General features: G+C 34.4%; 3 protein-coding genes across 3 annotated transcripts in view; 1 reads left to right on the forward strand and 2 right to left on the reverse strand.

The window, feature by feature from the left end:
- Positions 1 to 9,835, reverse strand: LOC107645015 (putative disease resistance RPP13-like protein 1). Its single transcript, XM_088502184.1, is given in 5 exon segments — positions 1 to 391; positions 393 to 3,727; positions 5,709 to 5,984; positions 6,366 to 6,881; positions 9,153 to 9,835. Coding segments are annotated over 5 exon segments (4,635 nt in total). The 5' UTR covers positions 9,474 to 9,835; the 3' UTR covers positions 1 to 204.
- Positions 9,528 to 16,385, forward strand: LOC107647833 (uncharacterized). Its single transcript, XM_088502192.1, has 6 exons — positions 9,528 to 9,632; positions 10,784 to 10,924; positions 11,005 to 11,136; positions 11,450 to 11,517; positions 11,630 to 11,691; positions 12,002 to 16,385. The coding sequence occupies exons 1-6, from the start codon at positions 9,528 to 9,530 to the stop codon at positions 12,133 to 12,135; spliced, it is 642 nt and encodes a 213-aa protein (XP_088358318.1). The 3' UTR covers positions 12,136 to 16,385.
- LOC148575522 (putative disease resistance RPP13-like protein 1) overlaps positions 12,524 to 24,294 on the reverse strand; it is a 17,491-nt gene continuing 5,720 nt past the window's right edge. Inside the window, exon 2 of the mRNA XM_088500729.1 lies at positions 12,524 to 16,257. Within this exon, the coding sequence (XP_088356855.1) occupies positions 12,826 to 16,257 (3,432 nt within the window). The 3' untranslated portion in view covers positions 12,524 to 12,825. The remainder of the gene's footprint in view (positions 16,258 to 24,294) is intronic.

The following is a 24,294-nucleotide window of genomic DNA, read 5'->3' on the forward strand; positions in this document are numbered from 1 at the left end:
TTCAACAAGAATCAGATCAAACTGAAACCTTTCTCATCCTCATGAAATTTAAAATTGAAATCAATGTCTGAACTAGTTTATGCATATAAAATCACATTTATACAAACTCAACAAAATAAAAATCTAATAACAGAAATACAATTGAAAAAATAAAAAAGAATATATTAAGGCATGGGTTTGCAAGAAGCAAGGCTAAGTTGAAAGTTACCAATCAAACATTATGAATGGGATGTGAGCAATCTTGGGCCACTCTTTCCCTTTCTTTCTCTCACAACTTGCTTTTAACATTGGGCATCTCCGAATTTCTAGACTTGAAATTGAGGAGGGCAGCCCTTCTTTTGGCAGTGACTTGAGCTTGTCACATGCTACCAACTCAAGAGTTTTGAGGGAGGTGAGATGGCTGAAGCCACTTCCCATCCAAATGTTGTATTTCACGTGCACCTTCTATTTCCAGCATCTCAAGAGAATTGGGCAACAAGGGCAATTGTATTTCCATCAGCTTCTTAACCAGATACTCACCTTGAATACTCAAATATGAAAGAGAAGTGAGTCGGTCCAAGCCCCACTTGGTGATATCTGTATTGCAATAAACCCCTTTTTCATTGCCGACAATTAGTGTCGTTAAATTGAAAGGCAAACCCTCTTCTGCAATGGATTCCAAATTTGGAACATCACAAATCCATAATGTTTGGAGGCCACTGAGATTATTAATTGGTTCTGGTAATGAATTAATCTTGTCGCATTTCTTTACCCAAAAAGAACGCAGGTTAGGAGTGCACAAATCGAGTAGGGAAATCGACTCCAGTTCAGGACACTCATCTACTCTGAGATGTTCAAGAAACATGAGAGATTGGCTTGCTGCTTCTTCTTCCAAAATTGAAATTGATTTCAATTTTTTACATTTGCTAAGTAGAAGACGCTTGAGCACAGGGAGAGAACCTAAGGGAAATGACGTCAGCGAGCAACAGCTACTCATTATGGACAAATCCTCAAGTGCCTTGCAACTCTGAAGGAACTCATGAGTTGGGAATTCAAGGCTCTCACAATCTCTGATAGAAAGTGTCTTTAACGCTTTGGGTAGACCATTGCTCGGGAAGGACGTCAGGGAAGGAATTGTATTGAGAGATAAATCTTGAAGAGAGTTAAAATTGAATAGATTCAATGGTCTCATTATGTTTCTGTTATCCACTTCTCCTGAAAACTCTGATTCAAGTACACGACAATACATTACTTCAAGTGTAACCAAACAAGGAAGATTGCTGGGTAAAGTTCCTTTCAGCTTCGGACAGAAAGAAAGAGATAAGTGTGATAGACGGGGGAACTCACTAGTTATACCATCTATCATGTTCCATTCCTCCCACTCTAACATAAACTCAAAACTCAAAGTCTCCAAGGAGGGAAACGGTTGGAAAGAAGGGGAATTACCTCCGTAAAATTCAGACCCAATACTCTTCACTGATCTCATACCTGAAATGAAGAGTTCTTTTAGACTATGTAGTCGTCCAAGAGGTGGCAATGAAGAACAATGATCACAATCTTCAATCCTCAAACCCACTATGTTGCCAAATGAGGAATCACCCAACCAGCTTGGGAAAGTAGATCCACCGTAGCATTTAAGACTCAGTTTCTTCAGACTAGTTGAGGGCTGCAGATGTTCAAGTACAACTTGTTGGGAGTCTTCCAAGATGGAATCACTCCATTCCAATGATAACTCCTCAATTTGGTTTTTCTCCTTCAAATTGGCTTGATAAGCATCAGACGGATCAAAAACATTTTCTAGATTTGAGATGCGGAGTTGACCTTGTAAATGGGGAAATTTTCTCATTTCTGCAAGCTTCAGTCCATGTTGTTGTTTGCTGACAATAAAACGACTCAAACTTTGCAGATTTTCCAGTTTGGCTATTTCTACGGGCATCTCCTGCAATCCGGTACCATCAATATCAAGACGACGTAGATTCACCAATTTTCCCATCTCCTTAGGCAACTCAGTAAGAGCACAACACCAACTAATATCAAGGTGGCGTAGATTCACCAATTTTCCCATCTCCTTGGGCAACTCAGTAAGATTTATACAATTATCAATAGCAAGGTGGCGTAGATTCACCAATTTTCCCATCTCCTCAGGCAACTCAGTAAGATCCCTACAATAAGTTAACAACAAGGTCTGTAGATTGTAGAGCTTGCATATTGCAGGAGGCAACCTTTCAATTCCACTGCAAGATAGATCTAGGTATCGCAAATGCTTTATATGGCCAATAGAATTCGGCAAAACAGTGATATTGTTGTAGGATGACAGGGATAACACCCGCAACTGTTTCAATGCTACCAACAACTCATGCAATACCTCATTCTCTAGGTAATGGCGGAAGATCATGTAACCAAATTCTAACGGTAATGCTGTGAGTGTACGTAAGCCTTTCAATCCATGAAGGGAATCAAGTTCGTCAAAATGGTTAGACATACTTTTCTCATAAGATAAATGACGAATTTTGTTTAGATTTCCAAGTTGCGTTTCCTTGTCATGCCTCTTACAATATGGGGAAGAAACCATGGTTGCCAAATCGTTGATGAGGTCATGCATTTCAAAGTGTTCCCCATCGGCAGAACGTCGTAACAATGACCTTGCCACTAGTTCATCAAAGTATTCACCGCCTACTTCTTCAATGCTTTTCTCATTTTGGGACACATAAACAAATCCCTGTGCCATCCATAGCTGAACTAACGCCTCTTTTCGCAGCTTCGAGTTTTTTGGGAAAATTGCACAATAAGCAAAGCATTGTTTCAAAGAGGCGGGAAGGAAATTATAGCTCAAAAGCAGAGCTGGTTGCACATCCTCTTTTGTCAGATTCCAAAGGTTGCTAGTTAACACTTTATTCCAGTAATCATTTGATAAGTTTGTGCGAAGAACACCACCCAATGCAACTGCAGCTAATGGCAAGCCACCACACCTTTCGGCAATTTTTCTTCCAGTTTCTTCTAGGTTGGACTGCTCAGTGCATTTATGTGTTGCAAATGCATGTTTTGAAATTAAAGTCCAACAATCTTCAATCACCAGTGGTTTTAGAGGGCAGGTCTGTGTAGCATTTACAACACTCACAACTCTTTCATGTCGTGTTGTAACAATGATTTTGCTTCCCAATTCGCCAACATTAAAAATGTGCATCAGATTGGTCCAATCAACATATCCTGCATTCCATATATCATCCAACACAAGCAGAAATCTTTTATCCGACAACTTCTTTTGCAATTCTGCTCGCAAGGTATCGAAGTTATCCAAAGTTGTTGCTACAGATGTGACAGATTCAAGAAGAGATTTTGCCAACTTGACAACATCAAAATCTTTGGAGACAGATGCCCATGCTTTCACATCAAACTTTTCTTTAACTTGAGCATCATTGTATAAGAGTTTAGCCAGGGTCGTTTTCCCGAGCCCTCCCATGCCAACAATGGCAAGCACTCCTATTTTACTGCCACCATCAATAACAACATCTTCTGACAGCAAATACTCTCGAAGATTCTTTCTTTCGTCATCTCTGCCACAAATAGCAGAGTCATCAAAAGCAGAATTTGTAGGTGTTGCACGCCAAACATTGCTAGAAACACCTTTTTCCAATGGAAGGTTGTGTGCTCTCTGTGCAAAGTGCTCTAATCTTTCAAACAATTTCTGCATCTTGGAATTAATCTCTCGGTAAGGCCACTTAAAAGGAGAGGAGAGGACCTTTCGCACCTAAATCGCACAAAAATATGATTATTGAATAGCTGCATTAATTTTATCATAAAATTTAGTTCAAGGACGTGAAATGTTAAATGCACCATTTTTTAGATGCTTTATGTGTACATGTTCGATACTTTGTATTAAAACTTAAAAGTGATTGTTATAGTTAGAGTATGTAAAAAGGGGCACTCTACTATACAGATTAGGATTGTATAGAGAAAGAATTAAATTCCTTTTATAGTTATTTTTTATTATTTTATTAATATTCAAAATGTAGGTCCCATTATTTTTAATCTCTCTTTCATCACATGAAAGGAAAGATCTATAAACTTACATTTTTACCTTATAATTCACCATGTAAAAAATAAGGGGAAAACTCAAGTGAAGTCGACTTCACACGAAGTTGATATTGAGAGCCGTCAGATGATTTGACTGATTTGACTGAATTTTTATCTAACGACTCTCAGGTATCAACTTCACGTGAAGTCAACTGCACCTGAGTTTTCACCTAAAAAATAATTGTATTTTAATTTATACTTAAAAAAAATGTACCTTTAATGTTATACACTTATACTAAAGAGTTGAGTGGCGCGGATATAAACTTCCGTAATAATAAATGCTCAAATATTCACTTGTGTAATCTCTATGTTTTCTTCTTTAAATTTCTAATAAATAACTCATTTAGTGGTTATAAATCTTTGATAAGCAAACTCAATGGAAAAACTCATATCTATCAAATAACGAAACCAATATAATATGATGAATAACAATGTCTAAACAATCATCGGATCAATTCTGTTTTTTTTTTTTTTTAAATTTCAAGATTAGCCCTAATTCTTTGTTTTCTTATTTAAATATATGAAAAAAACTTAATGGTTAAAAAGTTTTCAGAAGTAACCAAAATCAAAACCTGTATTTTTTTTTTAATGATATGATCGCTATACGTCGCTAAAGAAAACTATATATCAAAAATTCAAAATCTAGTGTCATAATGAATCTAGTTTGTATATCATTTTTATCTATATTCAGGAGCTTAGCAATCGAACCAGAAAACAAAATCATAAAATACCCAAATTAAATAAAGAGTAACAGTAAGTAACTACAACCAATAACAATAAGCAGGTTTAGAAAAATAAGAATAGTCTTGAACAAAATTCACGCGCTAAATAAGAATAGTCTTGAACAAAAAGTCTTGATGAACACCTAATGATGAATAAAAGATCAATAACTGAATTAAGAGTTGAGAGATAGAAGTTGGAAATTATAATATAATAAATTAATAATATAGTAGTTGTAGCAAATTAAATAGGTCTATTATTATACCAATAAAGAAAATTTATACTTTAAATATATTAATCTTTAAAAAATATATCAATACAATTTTTTATAATAATAGATGTGAATAAATTATCTTTTAAATTAAATTTTTTTATCTGATGATAGAGACTAATCTAAAGATAATGTATTTAGTTTTACTATCATAAAAAATTTTGTTGATATATTTTTTTTCGAAAATTAATCAGTTCCAAATATAAATTTCCAGAACTTATTTATTATTGTTAGAGAATCATTAGAATCAATTTAGATCGGTTAGTATCATATATATTTATATAGCATATCTGTATATTAATTGTAGAATTCTATACTTTTATTATTTTGATTCTACTAGCAGCTATATAGACCTCTTTATATTGTACTTTTCCTCAACTTGAATAATGCACAAAACACTTTCTTCAGATTTCTCTCTTGTTTCTAATATGATATCAAAGTGAGTCTTGATCTTGCATACCCATCTACTGCCCACAATTTCCTTATTAAAAGGAGGATTAACCAAATCCCAAGTGTGTGCTTTTTTAAGTGCTTGTATTTCTTCCTGCATTGCTTGTTGCCACTTTGGATTTGCGGAGGCTTCTCTGAATGACTTAGGTTCATGTTGATGAAGAATAGTAGAAAAGCAATGATAATCAAGAAGATGAGGAGGTGGATTTCTTACCCTAGAAGAACGAGTGGGAGGAGGAGGCATGACGGTAGGAGCGGGATCGCCATCCGGTTTAAAATCATCGGGAGATGGAGAAGGCGGAAGAGCAGGAGGCTGTAGAGGATGACCCGAGATAGAACTTATAGAATCTTCACTAGGAAAAAGGTCAACAATGGGGTTAGTGAAGAAAGGTGACTGAGTGGGAAGAATGGACTCAAAGGAGAAAAATCGAGAAAACATGTGATGCTCCCAGAAGACAACATGATGAGATATACGAATACGTTTAGAGAGAAGATCCCAACAACGATAACACTTGTGTTCAGTGCCATAACCAAGAAAACAACACATGCGAGCATGAGGTTCAAGTTTACTGTACTCATGAGGCTGAAGAAGAACAAAACAGACACAACTAAAAACTCGAAGGGAACTGTAATCTGGAGAGGCATGATAAAGACGTTCAAAGGGAGTAACATTACTAAGAACAGAAGAAGGAAGTCTATTGATAACATGAATAGCAGTAACAACAGCTTCATCTCAAGTACGCTCAGGACACGAAAAAGAAAGAAGCATTGCACGAACAGAGTTAAGAATGTAACAGTGTTTACGTTCAGCTCGGCCATTTTGTTGAGAAGTACCTGGGCAAGAAAACTCAGACAAAGTACCCTGTTATACAAGAAAGGCTAAAAGTTTGGAATCACGGTATTCCATAGCATTATCGCGTTGAAAAACTTTAATGACATCGGAAAACTGAGTTTTAATCATAGTGGCAAAGTTAATATAGATCTGAGGTAACTCATGGCAATTAGTCATCAAATAAACCCAAGTAAAGCGTGAATAATCATCAATAAAAATAACAAAGTATCGAGCTCCTCCCATAGAAGCGGTGGGAGCGGAACCCCAAACATCAGAGTGGATAAGATCAAAAGGAGAGCAAGCAAGAGAGGAATTATTGTGAAAAGATAAAGCAGGTTGTTTGGCAGTTTGCCAAGAAATGTAATCAAAAGACTCATTAGGAACCTGACCCAATACACCCTGAGACACAAAAGGATGACGTTGATGCCATAAGTGAAGGGTAGATGGAGAAGAAGCAGCACAGAGATTTAGTACAGGAGGAATATGAAGATTCTCGAGTTCAAACAACCTTCCGACTTTATGTCCAGTCCCGATGATTTGTCCCGTCCGACGATCCTGTACACGACAACCAGAAGTGAAAAAAGTGACATTAAATCCCAAATCAACAAGTTGACCAACAGAAATAAGATTAAAGTTTAAGTTGGGAATAAAATAAGTATCAGGAAGATTAAGAGTCGATTGGGAGATAGAACCCTTGTGTGTTGCGTGCAAGAGGGAACCATTAGCAGTATTGACAGAAGGTGCATTTGTAGTGGTAGACAGAGACGAGAAAAAGAGATTACGCAACGGAGACATGTGATTAAAGCATCCCGAGTCAAAATACCATTTAAAATTACCTGGAGGAGTCGAAAAAGCAGCAGGGGTATTATCAGAAAGGGAGAGAAGACGCTGAAGAAGAGACGCAATATCAGATAGAGAGACAGAAGATGGGTTGAGAGGAGCAGAGGTGGTAGATTCAGTAGTAGCATCAACAGCAGAAGCAGGCTCAGGACGTGGTGGGCGAGTAGGACAGGTAGCAATCAAATGTCTTTAGAGCTTGCAATAATGACAGAACAGCTGTGAACAATGGTAGCTAATATGACTTTTCTGGTGGCATGTGTGACATTCAACAGAGGGACAGACGGAGAAGAGGTGCCCAAAGCGGTTACAATTTCGACAGAATTTATCCTTTGTCTGTGGTAGCAAAAACATATAAAGATCAAGGAAAGGAGAGAAAAACTGCAACTTTGGAGCCGGAAACGAAAAAACGGAGGGCAAAATTGAAAAGAGTGCACCAAAAAATTCTAGGGAGGGTCCCACTGTGTGCCACGTAAGCAGGGAAATGACACGTGGCGACACGTGAGAGGAGGACCAAGACACATCAGCAAACACGTCAGCGCTGACAGGAGGCGGGTCCACGCGGGTTGCGAAGCGGGTCAGGTCAGGAGCGCGGGTCTGATGGAGCTTCCGTCAGACACGTGGCGTGACAGGAACCATGGATTTGGGGTGCTGATCCAAAGGCACTAGAGGCGTCTGGAGGGAGAAATTCTTCACGCGGACAGGTGACTTTGGGTGGCGCGTCCGGCGGTGTTTTTGGAGGCGTTGAAAACCTGGCAACGAGGAGAAGGGTGGCGGCGATGACGAACCAAGGCGTCGGGAGAAAGGCAAAAAATAAGGACAAAGTACTGCCGGAGGAGACAAAATAAAAGAGCTAGAAACCAATTGTTTCTGGAAAAAAAAAAACGAATCTCTCTCAGACAAAGTATGCTTCAAATCTTCTTGCTCGCGCTGGGATTACAGATAGTCGCACTAATAAGTCTACTTCTCTTGAGCCTAATGTTCGATTAATCCCTATGGATGGCACTGGTTTGGATAATCCGACTCTCTATCGACAGTTAGTTGGAGGTCTCGTCTACATGACTGTCACCCGACCAAACATCACCTATCCAGTTTATGTACTTAGCCAGTTCTTATCAACTCATCATACTACTCACTATGCGGCAGTTTTTCGCATTCTTTGCTACATCAAAGGCACTCTATTTCATGGCCTTTATTTTTCTGCCCATTCCTCTTTGTCCCTTCAGGTATACTCCGATGCTGATTGGTCTGGTGATCCCACTGATCGTCGTTCTACTACTACTGGTTACTATTTGTTTCTTGGCGACACTCTCATTTCTTGGCGTGCTAAGAAGCAAACGTTCACTACTCGCTCAAGCACAGAAGCTGAGTACCGTGCCCTCGCTGACACCACTGCTGAGGTTATCTCGATTCGTTGGCTTCTCGAAGATTTGGGTCCTCCTCAGTCGTCTCCTACTGATGTTTTTTGTGACAACCGCAGTATTATTCAAATTGCCCATAATGATGTGTTTCATGAACGCACCAAACACATTGAGATTGGTTGTCACTTTATTCGGCAACGTATCGTTATTGATGCTGTTCGTCTCATTGCTGTTGGAACACTAGATCAGACTGCTAATATCTTCACGAAAGCTCATCACCCGACTCGTTTCCGGACTTTGTTATCTAAACTCAAGATGGTATCCTTAACTTTCACTTGAGTTTGAGGAGGGATGTTAGAAAATCATTAGGGAATCATTAAAATCAATTTAGATCGGTTAGTATCATTTATATTTATATAGCATATCTGTATATTAATCGTGGGATTCTATACTTTTATTACTTTGATTTTACTAGCAGTTATAATACTATATATACCTTTTGTACGTTATATTTTTCAACTTTAATAATACACAAAATACTTTGTTCAGATTTCTCTCTTATTTCTAATAATTATATTACTCTTGTTACGGTGAATGAATTTCTTTTCTTGTAGCGTATAAGTCATACCTTAGAACTGACAGGATGATAGCGGGCTTCCACTTGGCGACGGAGAGCTTCGGTGGCGATGTCGTCGATCAAGTCATCGGCGTCAAAGAGAGCTTGAATGAGTTCATCAAGCCATGCCTTCACGGAAGCAATCTTGATCTGCTTTTCCTCAGCATCATCCAGAAAAGCATGAAGACTTAGCAGCGTCAATTTAAGCTTCTCAAGCAGCGATTCATCAAGTTTCTTGCTCTGATAGAACTCCGAAATCTCAGTGGAGATCTTGCCAACTAAAGCTTCCACAACAGCTGAGAGCAACGCTTCTCCCACAATTGCAGCAGCCATTTCTCTTTCCTTAGCTTAGATTCGATTCAGCTTCAGCTCACACTCGAATTGAAGATGGAGGTTAGCAACAAAAGCAGCGTGGTAGAGGAGCTGTATTATAAATATGGTAGTCTTTATGGTCAACTGTTAGCAATGCAAGTCTACCGTGCTTTCTTTTTGGTCTTTACAGTCAACTGTTAACTACTCAACTATGGTTAGATTATGAGCTGTATTAGACAAAAGTAACCATGGTTTTTCCACTATCCTGGTTATCGATTTCTCTTTGGCCTGCAAATCATGAAGTGGAAGTCTATTTTGGACGGCGGTAGTGCTAGATAACAAAAAACATTCAGTTTAAATTTGTGGCCAAAAGTTTTTTATATGGACTTTTTTTGGTGGAATTATGTTTTAGAAATTAGAATGGGACCGAATGAAGATATACCTTCATGTTGAGGTTGAGAAATGAGAATTTCATTTTTGTTTTTTATTTTTTTAAATAAAAGAAACTCGCTTATGACAAGAAGGTTTTATTTTATTTTATTTTTAATTTTATTAAAATGTATCTTGTAAAGAGCGAAAAAAGTTTTTTTTTCTTTTCTAAAAAATACATCTTGGGAAAGAGCGAAAAGAGTTACTATTTTTTTATTGAAAAAATTAAATTCGTAACATGCCACAAATTAAAACAAACATTTTTTATATTTTAATCATCAATACTCAGGAAGATTCAAACTTTTGAAGAGAAGAAAAAAAAGTTATATTTGAAATTTCAATTCCCAGTAAATTATTGTTCAAACTTCAAAGATACTGTAGATTGTAGAGCTTGCATATTGCACAAGGTAGCGTTTTAATTCTAGTGAAAGATAGATGGAGATGTCGCAAATTCTTTAAATTGCTACGGTCGAATCATCTTCTAACTAATTGTTTTAAACTACTGAAAGGTGCAGAGACACTTGCTTACAGCACTTGCAGCTACCTTACCATTTTTAAGCTTCTTGTGAAAACTAAATCACAAAAACACACACTATAACTTGTGATTTATTCTCACAAAGACATTATTTCTTGAATAGCTTGACTCTGGCTCAGAATGAAAATGTGGTGTAACATTTCTTAAAGAAAAATTTATCTGCTGGTAAGATTCTCATGCTTCTATTTTTATTTTTATTTTTTTTTGCAGCAGAAAAGTTATGTCTGAAGCATCAACCATATATTATATTACCAATCATCTTTAATATATATGATGCATATTTATTTTTTGAACACCTGATCTTTTTTTATACTCCTTATTGATATCTATCTTCTTGTTCTTGGATTTTCATATATTATGGTCTCAGCCATATCTATCTTTTTTATACAAGTCTCAGCCTCCTGAGCTCATATATTATGGTCGCCATTCGGGAGTAATTGGTCTTGCTAAAGGAGAGCTATATAAGACTGCATCTGGTGTTGAGCTGGGAAGTCATGGATATGACAAGGTAACTGGTATTTCATTCGAGTTAATGTTTCTTAGTTATTTGCTTTATTCTACCATGATAATATGTTGGATTTGGTGTAGGTCCTTGTGGATGCAGAGTGTACTCATGACGGTTCAGTTAAACATATTCACAAGTTTGAAAATTGGGGCTGGGGGACTTTTCAACATCGAGTACTAGATGCAGAGAGGACTGATAACTTGCATGTTCTGCAGGCAAATGATTCATCCTTATTCCCTTGATCCATAATGCATCTTTTCTCACTAGTTATGACAGATTATATCATGATTGATAACCCTCTATGCTCTATTAAGTTAATCACGGTGGAACTTATCATTGCTGAACTGAGGCTCCTTCACTTGAATATCTGATCCTAAATGATCAAGCACCGAGCTTAAGCTTACAAGCTAACTCTTTTAACATTTCCAGGCTTCATAAAGAATGTAATAGAGATAACATGGGATTTTACACATGGTGACTAACATATATTACTTTTAAAACTAACATACTTTTCGTTCCTTTCCGCAGTTGAGTCTTCTCCATAATGGTTTCAGACTACTAAAAGTTGGAGGCTCACTTGTTTACAGCACTTGCAGGTACCTTTAAATTTTTAAATTCTTTGGTATTTCGAATGAAGTAAAAAAAACGTGCACAGGAACACACATTATCATGTGATTTATTCTCACAAATACCTTCTTTGTTTATTAGCTTAACATTGGCTCAGAATGAAGATGTGGTGGAACATTTCTTGAAGGAAAATGTAAATGCTGGTAGGATTCTCATGCCTCTATGTATGAAGCGTCAACCATATATTACTAATAATCTAATATGATATTTTTAGCAGCTTTACCATGCTTTTTATTTTTTTGGTCTAGTGTTATAAACATGGTTTATGATACTATACTATATTGTCGTCCCAATTAAACCAACCCCAAAGGGCAGTGCTTGGAGTTGGTGGTGGTTGTTCACTTATGCTATGTATAATGTATTTATTTGTTTTCATATCTTTCAAAATAGTTATTATACGACATACATATTGTTGAGGTTTTTTCTTTTCTGATGTTTAAAATTATTATGCAGAGTTGGCAGAGATAGATGGTGCCCGAAATTGGCCTTGCAAAAGTGGTGGAATACCAAAAACATGGCGATTTGACCCCTTAACATCTCAAACTAGTGGATTTTTTGTTGCCAAGTTCACAAAAGTAGCCATTTAATCTCTTCGGATGTCCCCAAAGAAATTTATTTATTTTCAGTTGCCAAATAGTTTTAGATTTGTACCAGATGCATTAGAAAGATTCATTCACAAAAGTTTTCATTTGAGTATTCTCAAGATCTAGCCAATTTAGTTAAAGGAATTTAAAAATATTGTTATTCAATCGGATGTTTGTGCTTTTAAAATTATTAAAAGGGTGAATAGCTGAGTTAAACACTTTTTTTTTTTTTGTGAAAAGAATTAAACACTTTTGTTGTTGATATGATAAAAAATATTTGAATTTGAAAATTCTTATACTTATGGTGTCTACAGATTAAGTCAAAATAGCTTTCAATTATTATGCTTGGAAAAAGAAAACGTTACACAAAGTATAGAAGAGTCTCTTCATGAAGACAAACTAAACTAGCAATTCAGTACAGTCTCGCAGAGTGGCAATGTCACTTGCAAGTTGCAACAGAAGTGTACAGCAGGAATCAAATCAAAGTGAAAACCTTTCTCATCCTCATCAAATTTAAAATTGAGATTCGATCAAACTACTTTGCTCTAAAACTTATCAACTAGTTTATGCATATTAAACACATTTATGCAAACGCAACAAAATGAAATCTAGTAACAGGAATACAATTGAAAGAATAAAAATAAAAAGAATATGTTGAGGCATGGATTTGCAAGGGGCAGGCTATGTAGAAAGTTACCAATCAGAATGTATGAGTGGGATGTAAGCAATCTGGGGCCACTCTTTCCCTTTCTTTCTCTCATAATTTGCTTTTAACATTGGGCAACTCGAAATGTATAGACTTGAAATTGAGGAAGGCAGCCCTTCTTTTGGCAGTGACTTGAGCTTGTCACATTTATACAACCCAAGAGTTTTGAGAGAGGTGAGATGCTGAAGCCACTTGCCATCCAAATGTTGTATTTCACGTGCACCTTCTATTCTCAGAAACTCAAGAGAATTGGGCAACAGAGGCACTTGTATTTCCATCAGCTTCTTAACCAGATACTCACCTTTAATTTTCAAATATGAAAGAGAAGTGAGTCGGTCCAAGCCCCACTTGGTGATATCTGTATTGCAATAAACCCCTTCTTCATTGCCGACACCAAGTGTCCTTAAATTGATAGGCAAACCCTCTTTTGCAATAGATTCCAAATTCGGAACATCACAAATATATAATGATTGGAGGCCACTGAGATTATTAATTGGTTCTGGTAATGAATTCATCTTGTCGCATTTTCCTACGCAAAAATAACTCAGGTTAGGAGTGCACAAATCGAGTAGGGAAATCGACTCCAGTTCAGGACACTCATCTACTTCGAGATGTTCAAGAAACATGAGAGATTGGCCTGCTGCTTCTTCTTCCAAAATTGAAATTGATTTCAAATTTTCACATCGCCTGAGTACAAGACGCTTGAGCACAGGGAGAGAACCTAAGGGAAATGACGTCAGCGAGCAACAGCTACTCGATATCACCAATTCCTCAAGTGCCTTGCAACTATGAAGGAACTCATGACTTGGGAATTCAAGGCTCTGACAACATTGGATAGAAAGTGTCTTTAGCGCTTTGGGCAGACCATTGCTCGGGAAGGACGTCAGAGAACGAATTTGAAAGAGAGTTAATTGTTGAAGAGAGTTAAAATTGAATAGATTCAATGGTCTCATTATGTGTCTGTTATCCACTTCTCCTGAAAACTCACTACCATCCCGTACATCAAGTGTAACCAAGCAAGGAAGATTGCTGGGTAAAGTTCCTTTCAGCTTCGGACAGAAACCCAGAGATAAGTGTGATAGACGGGGGAACTCAGTAGTTATACCATCTATCATGTTCCATTCCTCCCACTCTGCCATCCACTCAAAACTCAAAGTCTCCAACGAGGGAAACGGTTGGAATGAAGGGGTATTACCTCCGTAAAATTCAGACCCAATACTCTTCACTGATCTCATATCCGAAATGAAGAGTTCTTTTAGACTATGTAGTTGTCCAAGAGGTGGCAATGAAGAACAATGATCACAATTTTTAATCCTCAAACTCACTATGTTGCCAAACGAGGAATCACCCAACCAATTTGGGAAACAAGTTCCACCATAGCCTTTAACGGTCAATTTCTTCAAATTTGTTGAGGGCTGCAGATGTTCAAGTACAACTTGATGAGAGTCTTCCAAAATGGAATCACTCCATTCCAATGATAACTCCTCAATTTGCTTTTTCTCCTTCAAATTGGCTTGACAAGCATCAGACGGATCAATAACATTTTCTAGTTTTGAGATGCAGAGTTTACCTTGTAAATGAGGAAATTTTCTCATTTCTGCAAGCTTAAGTCCATGTTGTTGTTTGCTGACAATAAAACCACTCAGAGTTTGCAGATTTTCTAGTTTGGCTATCTCTACGGGCATCTCCTGCAATTCAGTACCATGAATATCAAGGCGCCGTAGATTCACCAATTTTCCCATCTCCTCAGGCAACTTAGTAAGAGCCCAACAATAATCAATAGCAAGGTGGCGTAGATTCACCAATTTTCCCATCTCCTCAGGCAACTCAGTAAGAGCAACACAATAAGATAACAACAAGGTCTGTAGATTGTAGAGCTTGCATATTGCAGGAGGCAACCTTTCAATTCCACTGCAAGATAGATCTAGGTATCGCAAGTGCTTTAAATCGCCAATAGAATTTGGCAAAACAGTGATATTCAAGTAGTGTGACAGGGATAACACCCGCAACTGTTTCAATGCTAGCAACTCATGCAATACCCCGTTCGCTAGGTAATGGCGCTGGTACGGAGCATAAAATGGTAATGCTATGAGTGTACGTAAGCCTTTCAATCCATGAAGGGAATGAAGTTCGTCAAAATGGTTAAACATAGTTTTATCATAAGATAAATGACGAATTTTGTTTAGATTTTCAACGGCCTTTTGATCCTCGCACCTCTTAAAATATGGAGAAGAAACCATGGTTGCCAAATCGTTGATGAGGTCATGCATTTCAAAGTGTTGCCCTTCCACAGAACGTCGTATCAATGACCTTGCCACTAGTTCATCAAAATATTCATCTCCTACTTCTTCAATGCTTTTCTTATCTTGGGGCACAGTAACAAAGCCTTGAGCCATCCATAGTTGAACTAACTTCTCTTTTCGCAGCATCGAGTTCTTTGGGAAAATTGCACAATAAGCAAAGCATTGTTTCAAAGAAGCTGGAAGGAAATGATAGCTCAAAAGAAGAGCTGGCTGCACGTCTTTCACTGTAAGATTCCAAATGTTGCTGTTTAAGACTTTAGTCCAGTGCTCGCTTGATACCTTTGTGCCAAGAAGACCCCCCAAAGCAACTGCAGCTAATGGCAAGCCACCACACTTTTTGGCAATTTTTCTACCAATATCTTCAAGGTTGGATGACAGTTCAGTGCATCTGTGTGCTGGAAGTGCATGTTTGTAAAGCAAAGTCCAACAATCTTCATCGGCCAGTGGTTTGAGAAAGCAGGTCTTCGTAGGTCTTACAGCATCCACAACATTTTCATGTCGTGTTGTGACAATGATTTTGCTTCCCGTTTTCCCAACATTAAAAATGGGCATTAAGTTGGTCCAATCAACATACCCTGCATTCCATATATCATCCAGCACAAGCAGAAACTTTTTACCCGACAAGTTATTTTGCAATTCTGCTCGCAAGGTATCGAAGTTATCCAAATTTGGTGCTGCAGACGTGACAGATTCAAGAAGAGATTTTGCCAGCTTGACAACATCAAAATCTTTGGAAACAGATGCCCATGCTTTCACATCAAACTTATCTTTAACTTGAGAATCATTGTATAGGAGTGCAGCAAGAGTTGTTTTTCCAAGTCCTCCCATGCCAACAATGGCAAGCACTCCTATTCTATTTCCACCATCATCAACGGCATCTTCTGACAGCAAATACTCTTCAAGATTCTGTTTTTCATCAGCTCTTCCACAAATAGCAGAATCATCAAAAGCAGCAGTTGTAGGTGTTGCACGCGAAACATTGACAGAAGCATCTTTTTCCAGTCGAAGGTTGTCTGCTCTCTCTGCAAAGTGCTCTAATTCTTCAAACAATTTCTGCATCTGAGAATTCATCTCTCGGTAAGGCCACTTGAAAGTAGAGGAGAGGACCTTCCGCACCTAAGTTGCACAAAAACATGATTATCGAATTCCTTTGCATTTAAAATAATTGATATAAACTTAATGATATATTAAAGAGTGGTACAAATATAATTTCTTATCATCACAATAAAAGCTCGAATATTTACTTTCCGAAGCTCTACACTTGCTTCTTTAACTTTCCAATAAATAACTCATTTAGTCGCTATAATCCTTGATAAACAAATTCAATGGAAGAACTAATATCTAAATAACATGAAAACTAGATACATTATGCTTATGGCACTAGATTTTGATATATAGTTTTCTTTAGCGATGTGTAGCGATCTTATCACAGACAAAGAAAAAGAAAAAACAGGTTTTATTTTGATTTGATTAGTTCTTAAACTTTTTAACCATTAGTTATTGGTGTTTGCTACGGTAAGATGATAAATTTATACGTATCTATATGTTTAAAATATGGACAAATAATAACAATCCATGTGAAATTTATTTTCCACATCAACATTTAATTTTTGTTTTTTTTTAATATATATTATATCACCACTTTACTAATACACCCCTTTAATTAAATAAAACTAAAAAAAAAAATTTATTTAATTTTATAAAAAATCTTAAACATCATTCTTTTATTTGATTAGACAAAAATATCCTTTTAAATTAACGAAATTTTAGAATTCAATTAATCCTAATTTTATAGTTTCAAATAATTTAAACAACAAAACAAAAATATATTAAAAAACAAAAAATCAAAATTTCTTCGTCTTCTCCAATTTCTCTAATCATTCGTGCCCCTCTAAGCAAAATATATCAAAGAAACAAAAAATCAATTGTTCTTCATCTTCTCCAATTATCCCTCTGAAACAAAGCAATAAAAATTTCAAACCAAAACCTAGGTTCTTTGCCGCTACCTGATTATTAATACGATGAAGAAACCAAAGAAACCAAATCAATCGTATTATAAGCAGCTTCTCGCAGCACTCTTGTTTCTCTTCCAAAACAACCATGAGAAAAAGACGAAAAAGATTCCAATAAGACCCACACCGTCCGTCTCTGCATCGGAGAACAAAATCGCCTTTCAGATTCACACAACACACACAATGATTTGCTACGTTGGAAAAGCAACTAAGATCTTCATGTTCATTGTCACCCTTCTCGTTGTTATTGGCCTCGTATTAGGACTTGGGATCCTCCACCGCCTGATTTGGTTTCTTTGGTTTTTTCATCGTATTAATAATCAGGCAAAGAACCTAGGGTTTTGGTTTGGAATTTTCACTGTTTTGTTTCAGAAGGGTAATTGGAGAAGATGAAGAACGATCAATTTTTTATTTTTTTGATATGTTTTGTTTAGAGGGGACACGAATGATTAAAGAAATTGAAGAAGATGAAGAAATTTTGATTTTTCGTTTTTTTAATATGTTTTTGTTTTCTTGTTTAAATTATTTGAAACTATAAAATTAGGATTAATTAAATTCTAAAATTTCATTAATTTAAAAGGATATTTTTGTCTAATTAAATAAAAAAAATGTTTAAGATTTTTTATAAAATTAAATAAAAAATATTTTTTTTATTTTTATTTAATTAAATGGGTGTATTAGTAAAAGTGATTATAATATATATTTTAAAAAACAAAAATTAAATATTGATGTGAAAAATAAATTTTACGTGGCTTGTTATTATTTGTCCATATTTTAAACGTATCGGTACGTATGAATTTATTTTCGTACCGTAACAAACACCTTAGTTATTTCTTTTTTTCATATATTTAATTAAGAAAATAAGAGTTGAGGATAATTTTGTATAAGATATGAAAGTGTAAATAAGAAGAGAGAGTTTTATCAATTTGATGGTGACATTATTTATATATTCCCCTGATTTTTTTATACAAATACAAGAGTTTAATTTTAAGGCACGATTTAATGTAAAATACTATTATATGTATTATGTCAATAAAAATAATTATTTTTTATATTAATTGTGTAAATAATTAATTAAAAAATAAATATAATTTAAATATTAAACTAATATGTAAAATATTTTTTACTGTTAATATATTAAAATTAAATTTTAAAATTAAATTATAAATATAATTAAAATATTTTATTGTTGTATTTGAATGAGACATTTGTTTACAAGACTTTAAAAGAAAAAAAAGGTGAGAAATTTCTTTTGGTATCATAAACAACATTTTTGAAATTTGGCGTGGATAAAAGAGTTTTGTACATCCATTATAGTATTCAATTCTTTAGGTTGAATTGATCTCACAGACTGATATTTCAGCCACTATGATTCATCAATGTTATACAAGAAAAGATTATCCCTCAAAAGAATATTTCGATTCTCAACTCTTTTTTTTTATTATTTTAGAATAATACGACTTTTTAATTAAAAAAATTATTAAATAGTAACAAAAAATTAGTTTATAAAAAATTTTATTTGTAATTTGTAGGAGTTTTAAATTTTCATAAATTATTAATAAATTTATTTTTAAAAAATTTTTTTAGGACAGTGGTTAAGTAGAGAAAGACTATCACTAAAAATGATAACGCAGAAAGAAAAATAATTACAATACAAAGACTTTTTAAAGAAAAAATAGCATCAAATAAAAAATCAAATAAGATAATATTAATATTGATGATATTTGTATTAGTGATAATAACAATAGAAGAGATAATAACGATGATAAAATATGGTTACATAATAGAAATAATAAAAGTAAAAGTGATAATAATAAAGACGAAAAAGATAGTGGTAGTAATGATTATGATTGAATATATTGTTAAAAAAAATTTGTGAAAATTTTAAACCCTCACAAATTTATAAATTAAACTTTCATAAAATTACTTTTTATTATTATTTAACAAATTTTTTAACAAAAAACTTGTATTATCTTAAAATAAAAAAATTAAAAGTCGAAACATCTATTTTTTTTTTTAAATAAAAATCGGGTTAAGTCTTTATTCTTATTTTTATCCGTATTTAGTAGTTTACCAATCCAACCACAAAATAAAATCCTAAAAAAGTAAGTTATCCAAATCCAATATAGAGTAACAATAATCAACCACAACCGAAAACCAATAAAAATAGACATGCTTAGGAAAACAAGAATTCACGTGCTAACTTCATTTGTTCAATTCCAAAATATCCTAAAAGTTTGTGTTATGAGATATGAGAGTAGTTTTAGAAAAAATGAATGACTCTTTTTAATTTGTTTTATGAAGTATGATTTTTTACTCTACAACATATTTTTTTATATGATTTTTGTTAGTCTCACTAGAAAATATATGATAAGAAAAAACATTTTATAACATCAATTAACAAAAAATAAAATGATCGATTTTTGTTCTAGAAGAAGATATAAGAATGTAACTAATAGGGAGTGGCTACACTCCCAAAATTAAGAAATAATACTAATTTTTAACTAATAATTTATTATATATTTTATTATATATTACTAATTTTATTATTAATATGCATTATATATCACTTTTTATTATAATTGAAATCAAATTTTTTTCTTCTTTTCTCTAAAATTAAAGAGTTGTCTCTTTCACTTTCTCCCCTTTCTCTATCTCTCATTTCTTTACTTACTATATCTTTTTTATATATCATTATTAATGACGAATTACAAATTTGACAATCAAAATATGCAATATAATTTTTTTAATTACAATTAAAATAAAATTTACTAATTTAACAAAAAAAAATTCAAATATATCACATAACACTCTCTAATTAAAATCAAAATAAAATATTTATTTCTAAAATTAATAATCTCCCTTCCTCCGTTCTCTTATTTACCTTTCTCTTTTTCTGTATTTCTCTTTATCTTTCCCACTCTATATATAATTTATAATTTATGTTTTATATTACTAATTTGATAAATCAAAATGTGTCACGATATATATTTTTATTACAATTAAAATAAAATTAATTTTTTTAAAATTAACAAACTCCCTTTCTCCTTCGTTATCTTTATCTTTATCTTTCTCTTTCTTTTCTCTCTCTACCTTTCTATTCTATAAAAAATAAAATTAATAAAATAATATAATTTAAAGAAATTTATAAATATATTAAATTTATAATTAAATATAACTAAAAAATAATTCCATAATATTATTCACATAAAATAATATATTATTATATGCATATTTTTTATTTTTTTTATTTAGTTATAAATTTTCACTGCTTATCTTTCTAATATATTGTCACTTCTCTTCCTTCAAATATTTATTACATATAATTTGGAGAGAATATTAATATAGTGATTAATAATTTAAATCAAGATTCAATTGTTTCAAAAAAATTAATTTTGAGTAAATTTTTTAACTATCAATATAATTTTTTTATACTAATATATATATATATATATATATATATATATATATATATATATATATATATATATATATATATATATATATATAGAGAGAGAGAGAGAGAGAGAATATTATTTTTATTTGTGCAACAAAATTAATACCTAATCAAATATAAAAGTATACAAATTAAATTCTTTCAGTTTTTAGATAATGAATAATGTTAAAATTAATTATTAGTAAAAAATTAAATTCTTTCACATAAAAACAATAACTAAAATGCTTATTTTTTTTTTTTATCTATGAAGACCCTGATTTTTAGTCAATAAAAACTTTTGTCCTCTATGACATTTTTGCAAATCTTTTGTCATAATCTATAATATCAGGATAAAGCCGACGTAACTTTAAAATACTTGTATTCTCATAATGTTATTATGGGTAAAAACACTAATTCCTTTTATAAAATTATGCATACACTAAAAATTAATAACCATATTATTATAGTAAAATATATTGAGAATAAATTAAAAAATTTAATTATCATTTGCTTTAAATTAAATAATATATAATGATTAATTTAATTTTTATATATATTTATTATTTTTGTTTTTGATAAATACTTAATGGTGAATATAGGCTCTAAGTCGAGACTTAGAAATTTATATTATCATAAAAAGTATAAAAAATAAAAAATTAATATTAATTATCTTTAGTGTTTAAATTTATAACATAAGATTTAAAATAAAAAATTTAAGATACTTTTAAAAAAGCTTTTCATATTGATTAAAAAAAAGTTTTACCTAACAATATTTAGTTATTAGCTGCAAATTAATAATTCAATGAGGTATCTTTTAAATTATTTCTTTAGTTATTGTTTTATGGGTAAATTACTGTAATAAACCAAGTGCAAATTAAAATTATCTAGATTCTTCAAAATAAAAAATGCTACTTGAATGTCCCAAGTTGCATTTCTATATAAATCGAATTAATTAAATTCGATTTATGTAAACTAGTACTAAATCGAATCTATTAGATTCGAATTGTATACAAATAGAAATTTTCCATAAATTGAAGCTATTCGAATTCAAATTGTATGTAAATCGAACCCATTAAGTTCGATTTCAATATGCATGTAAATCAAACCCATTAAGTTCGAATTGTATACGTGAAACAGCTACCCATGGTAAATCGAGGTCAATGGTTTCGATTTAGTGGTTTATGTAAATCGAAACCCATAGATTCGATTTACAAGCAACTTTTCTCTCAAGTAGTTCGAATCTAATGGATTCGATTTAAAGGCAATGTTGCTATATATACAAATCGAATTTCATTCATTTGAACTACAAAACATACAAACCCCACACCCAATCCCACCATCCAGATCCGAAATTTTCGGAAAGCCACCAAGGGAAAATCGAGGCTGGACACATGGAAGACGATCCGAATCGTCTATATCGGCTAGATGGAGTCGCTCATATTGCTGGCGCCATCCACCTCGAGGTTAGTGAAAAATTTTTTCCTTTTTGAACATAGATTAGTCATTCTAGTAATGTTAACATAAATCGTGTGATAGTTAGTTAGGGTCTTTAATTAGAGAATAGGGGAAAACATTGTAATACAAGTGTATGTTAGAAGTAGTAAGCTATTAGGTTGTTAGATTTTGATAAGTTGAAATGGTACTTAATAAGGCTGTTTTGGAATGTAGGTTATGTTAGATTTTTGAAGTTCTTAGTCTTATGTGCAACGAGACTTGGTTTATGAGTAGCGATAGCTATAAATTTCTTGAATTCTTTGAAAAAAGTAATATAAATATTTTTTGTAATCTTGATTTTCTGAGTTAGATAATTATGTTTAGAAATGTTATGATATGTTAGATTTTTTCAGTTTTTTAATATTTTTGAATTGTATGTGTAAATGTGTGGAAATAAATGCTTTGGGTATAAGGTTATTATTATTATTTTTTTTTTTGGAACATGTTCATGAGTTATTAAGGATTTTGTGTTTGGTTCGATTACTAAATTTTGGGCTATACTGTAAACAAGTTTTTAAAGTTAGATCATGCCATGATTATCGTTTTCAGATTTTTATGCATTGAAAATTGTATTGTGACAATTGTGATAAGGAATTTTCTATCTATGTGCAGCCCCAACGCTGCATTAGAAGCATGAGACGGCAATACGGTATGCCGTTGGGCGATAGGATCGTTCCGTACTTGCAGATGGCAGGGTTATACCATCTTGCAAGACTTAACGAGACATAGTTTCGACTGAACGAGCCATTGGTCAACGCATTCGTAGAGAGATGACGGCCTGAGACGCACTTTTCACATGCCGTTCGAGGAGTGCACGATTACACTCCAAGATGTGGCATACTAGTTAGGGCTCCCGATCGACGGCCAGTATGTCAGTGGATGCCTTACGGACCTTGCGCAACATATTCAGGGGGGTCGGCCAGTGTGGGTATAGTTTGAGGAGTTGTTGGGTGTTTTGCCTCTTGCGAACTACATCGAGAAGTTCATGGTGAAGTGTAGATGGTTTCAGAAGACATTTAGTGAGCTACCGCAGGGGGCAGACGATGAGACGGTTAGGAGGTATGCCCGTGCATATATCATGATACTCCTATCTACACAGTTGTTCGGGGATAAGTCCGGTACCCATCTCCACATTCGTTGGCTACCCTATATTGCCAGGCTAGAGGACATGGGTCAATATAGCTAGGGTCAGCTGCACTGTCATGGCTATTCAGGTGCATATGCCATGTGGCAAACAGAAATGTCGTCAAATTGGCCGGTCCACTACAGCTTCTCCAGTCGTGGATCTTTTGGAGAATCCCTGATTTCCGGCCAGACGGATTCAATGTCTTCTATTGGCCGTTGGCGTCTAGGTACTCTCCATTTAACTATGCATCATCTTTCTAATGATATGAGTGTTTACTTTATTTTTAATTAAATGTTGTGTATTTCAGATGGCTAGGTTATCAGCCAATGTTGAGTGACAAGGGGCCTCGTGTAGCGCATTGGAGAGTTAGGATAGATTTACTCCAGCCCGGGAATGTAAGTATCATTTGGTTTCAATCTAACATAACTAGATTAGTATTTGCATATTTTACTATTTATGGTGACTCACGATAACTACTTATATGCACGTTCTTGTGGATGCCATATAGCTTGCCGGAGGTTGTTCAGGTGGTTCACCCCGAGATCTTAGAGCCACGTCATATGTCGTTGTGGAGGGCTGCGACAACGTTGATCTATTTCGCTGTCATTGAGTGGCATCCGGTAGATCCGATGCTGCCGCAGTTTGGTGGGGTTCAGGGTAGACCTCGTGCTTCCTTGAACATAGATTTTCTGATGTCGAAGAATGGGAGAGGCAGAAATCGTTGGTTTTCTTATACGCTACAGAGTTGGACCTGCATTGGGCCAACAGGGCGCAACATGTGCTACAGTTTGACGTGGTTGCGGATCCATGACCTTCCCATGAGTACCTGGATTGGTGGTATCAGTACGGCAGGAGGTTCTTGTCGCTGGAGCTTCTCCTAGGTGATCCCAGGGCTGCTACGATTCCAGCTCAGGCGATAGAGCGGGGTCCTGGACGAGTCCCTCACATGGATCATGTGCCAGATGTCCCAGACAACCGTCGAATTGCACGAAGGCAGCGTGTTGGGACACGATCGAGCCAGCATGAGTGGATATGGTTAGAGGAGGCCATCGATGTGATGGAGAGGAGGGGTCATGGGAGGCGTG

This window comes from Arachis ipaensis, chromosome B1, assembly GCF_059453495.1.
Source record: "Arachis ipaensis isolate K30076 ecotype BB chromosome B1, ASM5945349v1, whole genome shotgun sequence".
NCBI classification, from domain to species: domain Eukaryota; kingdom Viridiplantae; phylum Streptophyta; class Magnoliopsida; order Fabales; family Fabaceae; genus Arachis; species Arachis ipaensis.